At 57.6% G+C, this 9,607-nt stretch overlaps 1 protein-coding gene across 1 annotated transcript; it reads left to right on the top strand.

The window, feature by feature from the left end:
* Positions 1-1,534: 1,534 nt before the first annotated feature.
* Positions 1,535-8,892, top strand: LOC107307350 (glycine-rich cell wall structural protein 1.8-like; the record flags this gene model as incomplete). The annotated part of the gene is made up of 4 exons (XM_015850848.2): positions 1,535-2,798; positions 2,912-2,980; positions 5,370-5,437; positions 8,809-8,892. Coding segments are annotated over exons 1-4 (1,474 nt in total), but the record flags the coding sequence as incomplete, so codon positions are not given.
* Between the last annotated feature and the right edge of the window lie 715 nt (positions 8,893-9,607).

The following is a 9,607-nucleotide window of genomic DNA, read 5'->3' as shown; positions in this document are numbered from 1 at the left end:
GGGCTCCCAGCGTCACCCAATGGGCAACCATTATCAACCAATGAGCACCCATCAACCAATGGGCTCCCAGCATCACCCAATGGGCTCCCAGCGTCACCCAATGAGCATCCAGCATCACCGAATGGGCTCCCAGTGTCACCCAATGGGCTCCCAGTGCCACCCAATGGCCTGACATCACCCCACAGGACCCCAGCATCACCCAATGGGTTCCCAGTGTCACCCAATGGGCCGATGTCACCCACAAGGAAACTCCCCCATGGGGAGACGTGGCCTCCAACCCAAACAACCCATCCAGCCCATCTATGTCAGCCAACCCAACCATCCCATCCATCCCAACCAACCCAACCTCGATCCCAACCATCCCATCCAACCCATCCAGCCCAACCATCCCAACCAGCCCAACTTCCATCCCAACCAGCCCAACCTCCATCCCAACCATCCCAACCAACCCATCCAACCCAACTATCCCAACCAACCCAACCTCCATCCCAATCTCCGTCCCAACCATCCCATTCATCCCAACCAACCCACCCAACCCATCCATCCCATCTATCCCATCCAACCCAACCAGCCCATCCATCCCAACCATCCCATCTATCTCAACCAACCCAACCATCCCATCCAGCCCATACATCTCAACCAACCCAACCAACCCAACTATCCCAACCAACCCAACTTCCATCCCATCCATCCCATCCAGCCCAACCAACCCATCCAACCCATCCATCTCAACCATCCCAACCAACCCAAACAACCCAACAATCCCAACCAGCCCATCTATGTCAGCCAACCCAACCTCCATCCCAACCAACCCATTCAACCCATCTATCCCATCCATCCCATCCAACCCATCCACCCCAACCTCCATCCCAACCATCCCATCCATCTCAACTAACCCAACTATCCCAACGAACCCAACCTCCATCCCAACCAACCCATCTATGTCAACCAACCCATCCACCCCAACCAACCCAACCAACCCAACCATCCCACCCATCCCATCCACCCCATCCAACCCAACCAACCCAACTTCCATCCCAATCTCCGTCCCACCCATCCCATCCATCTCATCCATCCCAACCATCCCATCTCCCATCCCAACCAACCCAACCATCCCAATCTCCAACCCAACCATCCCATCCATTCCAATCTCCATCCCATTCATCCCATTCACCCCAGCCCTCATCCTATCTACCCCATCCATCCCATCCATCCCATCCATCCCCTCCTCCATCCCATCCCCCATCCCATTCTGAACCCCATCCCCCACCCCATCCATCCCATCCATCCCATCCATGCCCACCCCATTCCATCCCTCTCCAGCCACCCCATCCATCCCAGTCACCCCATCCTATCCCTACCCTGCCCACCCCATTCTGAACCCATCCCCCAGCCCCATCCACCCCATCCATCCATCCACCCACCCCATCCACCCATCCACCCCATCCATTCCCAATCACCATCGCCCCCCCCATCCCCCACCCCCATTCTCCCCTCCCCAGACCCCCACCCATCCCGTCCACAGCGACCCATCCCCTGGTTTCCATGGCAGCCGCTCACCGCTGCTCCCCCCGCAGCCATTACGTCCATTACAACCTCAGGGTGGTGACCCCCCCGTCCCCGCGCCCCACGGCGCCGCCCCACGGCACCCAGCTGCCCCACATCCTGCAGCTGGACGGGGTGGACGATGGGGACAAAGGGCCGGGGGGACAAGATGGCGGCGCCGCCCCAACCCAACATCTGCCCTCAGACATCATGGAGTTCGTCCTACACAACATGGAGGGCAACAAGGGGGCACCCAATGGGGATGGGGCACCCTACGGGGCACCCAATGGGGACGGAGCACCCTATGGGGCACCCAATGGGGACGGGGCACCCTATGGGGCACCCAATGGGGACGGAGCACCCTATGGGGCACCCAATGGGGACGGGGCACCCTATGGGGCACCCAATGGGGATGGAGCATCCTATGGGGCACCCAGTGGGGATGGAGCACCCTATGGGGCACCCAATGGGGATGGAGCACCATATGGGGCACCCAATGGGGACGGAGCACCCTATGGGGCACCCAATGGGGACGGAGCATCCTATGGGGACAGGGAACCCATTGGGGATAGAGCACCCAATGGGGATGGGGCATGGAGGGAGATGGGGGGGGATGGGGGGGACCTATTGATGGCCCCCAGGGGGACGAGGGGTGGGGGAGGTTGGGGGGGAGAGGAGTGGGGCACCCATTGGGGTGATGGCGGCTGGGACCATGGAGGAGGGGGCACCCATCAAGATGGCGCCCATGGAGGGGGCACCCAGAGCCACAGCGATGTCACCTGGGGAGACGTCACCTGGAACCACATCAGTGATGGGCACCAACATGGCGGCTCCCAACATGGCGGCTCCCAACATGGCGGCTCCCAACATGGTGGCACCCAACATGGCGGCACCCAACATGGCGGCACCCAACATGGCGTCACCCATCATGGAGCCACCCAACATGGTGTCACCCAACATGGCGCCCCCCAACATGGCGGCTCCCAACATGGCGTCACCCATCATGGAGCCACCCAACATGGTGGCTCCCAACATGGCGTCACCCATCATGGAGCCACCCAACATGGCGGCACCCATCACGGAGCCACCCAACATGGCGGCTCCCAACATGGCGTCACCCAACATGGCGCCCCCCATCATGGCGTCCCCCATCATCCTGGTGTCCCCCCCACATCCGAGGGGCCGTTGAAGCGCCACGTTGAGCTGCCAGGACCTGGGGGCAAGAGGGCACGGCTGGAGGACAACGACAACGGGTGAGTGATGGCGGCCATCTTGGGGCCCACCATACTGGGACCATCCCAGTTGGGTGCCCTTATACTGGGACCATCCCAGTTTGGGATGACACCTCCCTCCATCCCCCCCACAGCCACATCCTGATGCAGCCGCTGGGACCAGACCTAAAGGAGGAACCCGATGAGCTCAGCGACAGCGCGGGGTGAGACCCCAATATGGCCCCCAACCTCATTATAACCACCAAACCCAATATGGCCGCCAACCCCAATATGGCCACCAAACCCAATATGGCCACCAACCACAATATGGCCGCCAACCCCAATATGGCCGCCAACGCCAATATGGCCGCCAACCCCAATATGGCCGCCAACCCCAATACGGCCACCAACCCCAATATGGCCGCCAACCCCATTATAACCACCAACCCCAATATGGCCACCAACCCCAATATGGCTGCCATATTCCAATATGGCGCCAACCCCCAATATGGCCACCAACCCCAATATGGCTGCCAACACCAATATGGCCACCAACCCCAATATGGCCACCATCCCCAATATGGCCCCCAACCTCATTATAACCACCAACCCCAATATGGCCGCCATATTCCAATATGGCTGCCAACAACCCCCCCCTTAATATGGCTGCCAACAACCCCTCCCAATATGGCCGCCATATTCCAATATGGCCACCAACCCCAAGTATAGGCTCGCCATTATTCAATATGGCTGCGAACAACCCCCCCCCAGTATGGCCACCGTATTCCAATATGGCCGCCAACCACCCCTCCCCAATATGGCCGCCAAACTCCAGTATGGCCGCCATATTCCAATATGGCCGCCATATTCCAATATGGCCACCATATTCCAATATGGCTGCCATATTCCAATATGGCGCCAACCCCCAATATGGCCGCCAACTCCAATATGGCCACCAACCCCATTACAACTACCAATCCCAATATGGCCGCCAGCCCCAATATGGCCTGAACCCATCCAATATGGCCGCCAACCCCCGTCCCCATATGGCCGCCATATCAATATGGCCGCCAACAACCCCCCAACATAATGGCCGCCATATTCCAATATGGCTGCCAATCCCCCCCCCAATATAGGCCACCATATTCAAATATGGCCGCCAACAACCCCCCAAATTATGGCTGCCATATTCCAATATGGCGCCACCGCCACCCTTAATATGGCCGACAATATTCCAATATGGCCCGCTATATTCCAATATGGCCGCCAACCCCCACCCCCAATATGGCGCCCTATTTCCATATGGCCGCCATATTCCCCCCCCATATGGCCACCGTATCCAATATGGCTGCCAACAACCCCCACACATATGGTGGCCATATTCCAATATGGCTGCCAACCCCCCTCCCCAATATGGCCGCCAACAACCACCCTCCAATATTGCCGCTGCCATATTCCAATATGGCCGCCGACCCAGTTATGGCCACCATCCCCAATATGGCCGCCAACCCCAATATGCGCCCTACCCCCAATATGGCCATACACCCTCCAATTTGGCTGCCAGCCCCAATATGGCCGCCATATTCCAATATGCCTCCAACACCCCCCCCCCCAATATGGCCGCCATTTCCAATATGGCCTCCAACACCCCCCCCACCAATATGGCCGCCATATCCAAATATGGTGCCAACCCCAATATGGCCGCCAGCCCCAATATGGCCATAACCCTTCCAATATGGCCACCAACCCCTCCCAATATGGCCGCCATATTCCAGTATGGCCGCCAACAACCCCCCCACAATATGGCCACCGTATTCCAATATGGCTACCAACCCCCTCCCATATGGCCGCCATATTCCAATATGGCCGCCAACAACAATATGGCCGCCATATTCCAATATGGCCACCAACCCCAATATGGCCGCCATATTCCAATATGGCTGCCAACAACCCCCCCTTAATATGGCTGCCAACAACCCCTCCCAATATGGCCGCCATATTCCAATATGCGCCACCCACCCCCCCCCGAGCCAATATGGCCGCCATATTCAATATGGCCCACCAACCCATATGGCCATATTCCAATATGGCCGCCACACTTAAATGGCCTGCCATATTCAATATGGCGCGCCACAACCCCCCTTCATAATGCTGCCAACACCCCTCAATATGGCCGCCATATTCCAATTGGCCGCCAACCCCATATGGGCCACCATATTCCAATAGTGGCCACCAAATATTCCAATGGCCCCTACCAATCACTGGCCGCCAACTCCCCCCCCCATTGGCGCACAATATCCCTCCAACATCATGGCCCACTACCCAACCCCATATGGCCGCCATATTCCAATGTGGCCGCCAACAACCCCTCCAATAGGCCGCCATATTCTCCCCCCCCTCAATATGGCCGCGCCTATTCCCCCCCCCAATATGGGCTACCTATATTCCCAATATGGCCGCCAACTCCCCCCCATTAATATGGCCGCCATATTCCAATATGGCCGCCAACCCCTTCCCCTTAATATGGCCGCCATATTCCAATATGGCCGCCAACCCCTTCCCCTTAATATGGCCGCCATATTCCAATATGGCCGCCACCCCCCCCTTTTACAGGTCGCCCCCCGGCTGCAGCCCCCCCCCAAGTGATGGCGCCGTGGAGCCTCCCTGGGCTGTGTGTGCAGGTGGGGGGGGGGCAAAATATGGGGGTATTGAATGTGGGGGGGGGCAAATAATGGGGGGTTTAATGTGGGGGGGGCAAATAATGGGGGGTATTAATGTGGGGGGCAACTATTGGGGGGTATTAATGTGGGGGGGGGCAACAATTGGGGGTATTAATGTGGGGGGGCAACTATTGGGGGTATTAATGTGGGGGGGGGCAAATAATGGGGGTATTAATGTGGGGGGGGCAACTATTGGGGGGTATTAATGTGGGGGGCAAATAATGGGGGGTATTAATGTGGGGGGGCAACTATTGGGGTATTAATGTGGGGGGGGCAACTATTGGGGGATTAATGTGGGGGGGGCAAATAATGGGGGGGTATTAATGTGGGGGGGGCAAACTATTGGGGTATTAATGTGGGGGGGGCAACTATTGGGGTATTAATGTGGGGGGGGCAACTATTGGGGGTATTAATGGGGGGGGGCAACTATTGGGGTATTAATGTGGGGGGCAATAATGGGGGTATTAATGTGGGGGGGGGGCAACTATTGTGGGTATTAATGTGGGGGGGCAAATAATGGGGGGTATTAATGGGGGGGGAACTATTGGGGGTATTAAGGGGGGGGCAACTATTGGGGGTATTAATGTGGGGGCAAATAATGGGGGGGGGCAAACTATTTGGGGTATTTAACGTGGGGGGGGCAACTATTGGGGTAATTAATGTGGGGGGGGCACTATTGGGGGTATTAATGTGGGGGGGCAACTATTGGGGTATTATGTTGGGGAGGCAACTATTGGGGGTATTAATGTGGGGGGGGCAACTATTGGGGGTATTAATGTGGGGGGGGCAACTATGGGGGTATTAATGCGGGGGGGCAAATAATGGGGGGTATTAATGTGGGGGGCAACTATTGGGGTATTAATGTGGGGGGGGGCAAATAATGGGGGTATTAATGTGTGGGGGGGGCAACTATGGGGGGTATTAATGTGGGGGGGCAACTATGGGGGGTATTAATGTGGGGGGGGCAACTATTGTGGGTATTAATGTGGGGGGGCAACTATGGGGGTATTAATGGGGGGGGGCAACTATTGGGGGGGGTATTAATGTGGGGGGGCAACTATGGGGGGTATTAATGTGGCGGGGCTACTATTGGGGGAGTATAATGTGGGGGAGGGCATCCATGGGTGGGGGGGGGCATTTATGGGGGTATTAATGTGGGGGGGGGCAACCTATGGGGTGATATTAGTGGGGGGGGGGTCATATGGTGCCATTGTATTTGGGGGGGGGGTTATTATCTATAAGGTGGCATTACCTGGGGGGGGGGGGGTAGGTAGGTGCCCCCCCATTGCAGAACCGATACTGACCCCCCCAATACAATCCCCCCCCCTTTAATTAATAGGTGGGGAGCTCAGACGACGAGGTTGCCGCCCCCCCCCAAACGCCCCCCCCGGCTTGCAGCCCCCCCCCCCGGTCGCCCCCGCTTCGATTTGAGATCAAGCAGCGACGACGGGCTGAGGGTTCTGCGCAACAGCATCCACCGGTGAGGGGGGGCAATTGGGGGGGCCTTGGGGGGCTTTGAGGGTGGTGGGTTGGGGGGTTGGGGCAATGGGGGGTCCATAGGGTCTATGGAGGGGCTAATAGGGTCTATGGGGGGCTATAGGGTCTATGGGGGGTCTGTAGTGGGTCTATAGGGGCTATAGGGGTCTATGGGGGGCTATAGGGGTCTATGGGGGGCTATAGGGGTCTATGGGGGCTATAGGGGTCTATGGAGGGGCTATAGGGGTCTATGGGGGCTATAGGGGGCCTATGGAGGGTTATAGGGGTCTATGGGGGGGCTACAGGGGTCTACGGAGGGCTATGGGGGGTCTGTAGTGGGGCTATAGGGGTCTATAGTGGGGCCTATAGGGATTCAATGGAGGGGCTATGGGGGGCTATAGGGATCTATAGGGTCTATGAGGGGTCTATAGGGGTCTATGGGGGGCTATGGGGGGCTATAGGGGTCTATGGGGGGGCTATGGGGGGCTATAGGAGGGGATTATGATCTGGGGGGGACAATGGGGGGGGGGGGACATGGGGAGGGGGCTTTTGGGGCAAGGGGGGGGTTGAGGGTGGGGGGTTGGGGAATGGGGAGTCTATAGGGTCCTACTGGGGGGGCTATAGTGGGGTCTATGGGGGGCTATGGGGGTCTATAGGGGGCTATGGAGGGGGCTATAGGGGGGCTATTAGGGGCTATGGGGGGTATATAGGGGGCTATAGGGGTCTATGGGGGGGCTATAGGGGATTATGGGGGCTATAGGGGTCTATGGGGGCTATAGGGGATATGGGGGGCTGATTATGGGCTATGGGGTAATATAGGGGTCTAAGGGGTCTATGTGGGGCTATTAGGGGTCTATGGAGGGGCTATGGGGGTCTGTGGGGGGCTATAGGGGTCTATGGGGGGCTATAGGGGTCCTATAGGGGTCCAATGGAGGGGCTATGGGGGTATGGTCTATAGGGGGCTTAGGCTATACACCGGGGGGCTATAGGGGCTAAGGGGTCATACGGGGGTCTTAGTCGGAGAGGGTCGGCGGGGGCTATGGGGGGCTAATGTAATAGGGGACATGGGTTGGTGGGGGTAATAGGGGACATGGGCGTTGTTATGGGGTGGGGGGGGGATGGGGTCATTAATGCGGTCCGGTCGTTGGGGATAATGGGGGGATGGGTCACGTTATGGGTCGTAGGTGTGGGGTACGTACTAAAGGAAGGGGCAGGAGTCGATTATGGTGATTTGCGGTAGTGGTGGTCATAGGGGTGTGTTTATGGCGGTATTAGGTCGTCGGTCCATTGGATTCTTATGGGCGTTGGAAGACATACGGGGTTTGATTTAATGGGGAAGTGGCATTCCTGGGTAAGTGAGGATGGGATCGTGTATGGGAAGTCATTGGGGGTGGCTTAGTAAGGAGGGGGCAGTTGAGTGGCGGTCCTGTTATGGGGCTCGTTATGGGGATAATGGAGGGGAGGGCATTGGGGTCGCGTTATGGGGTTGTTATGGGTCAATGTGATGGGGTCTTCATTGGGATGTAATGGGGTGAATGGTTAGGGGTCGATATATGGGGGTCGTACTATGGGATATGGGGGGGATGGGGTCGTCTATGGGGTATTTATGAAGGGGTCGATTAGTGGGGATAATGGGCGGGATGGGGTCTTTATGGGGTCCTTGTGTCTTATGGGATAGAGGGGGGTGGATGGGGTCTTATGGGGATGATGGGGGGGATGGGTCAGTTATGGGGTTGGGTATGGGGCTCATTGATGGGGTTGATTGATTGTGGGTCTGGTGTTATGGGTTATGATCGTTATGGGGTGGGCACAGATCTGAATGCTGGACCCCCGCCCCTTTTTTGCCCCCCCCCCAGAGGCCTGGCGGGCCGTGATGGAGAAGGTGGAGGAGGCGCGAGCACAACGCCGAGGATGGCACAGCTCTCATTCACGGGGAGGGGGTATGGGGGGATATAGGGGGCTAATGGGGGTCTATGGGGAGCTTTATGGGGGAGCTATTGGGGGGCTCATAGGCGGTTTATAGGGGTCCTATGGGGGCTGATAGGGGGTCTTATGGAGGGGCTATAGGGGTCCTATGGAGGGGCTTATAGGAGTACTATAGGGGTCTATAGGGGCTATAGGGAATCTATAGGGGCCTATAGGGGGCTATGGGGGCTTATAGGGGGTCTATGGGGGTTTATAGGGGGGGTATGAGGGATCTTAAGGGGTCCTATGGGGGGCTTATTAGACGGTCATGGGGGCGCTATGGGGCTATAGGAATGGCTATAGGGGTCTATGGAGGGGCCTATAGGGGTCTATAGGAGGGGTATGGGGGACTCTATAGGTGTTGTGGGGGCTTCATAGGGGTCTATGGGGGTCTAATGGGTGGGCCTATAGGAGGGCTATAGGTGGTCTATGGGGGGCTATAACGGAGGGCCTATAGGTAGGTCTATGGGGGGCTACCTAGGGGTCTATGGAGGGGCTATAGGGATTATGGGGCTATAGGGCGTGCTATCAGGGGTGGCTATGGGGGCTTATAGGGGTCTATTAGGGGGGTATGAGGGATCTATAAGGGGTCTATGGGGGCTATAGGGGGTCGCTATGGGGGGCTATAGGGGTCTAGTGAGGGCTTAATAGGGGGGTTATCAGGGATCTACGGGGGCTATAGGGGTCTAT

The sequence above is a fragment of the Coturnix japonica genome, unplaced genomic scaffold (genome assembly GCF_001577835.2).
Source record: "Coturnix japonica isolate 7356 unplaced genomic scaffold, Coturnix japonica 2.1 chrUnrandom555, whole genome shotgun sequence".
Classification (NCBI taxonomy): domain Eukaryota; kingdom Metazoa; phylum Chordata; class Aves; order Galliformes; family Phasianidae; genus Coturnix; species Coturnix japonica.
Note: the sequence above shows the minus strand (reverse complement) of the source record. Positions and strands in the feature narration are given on the sequence as shown.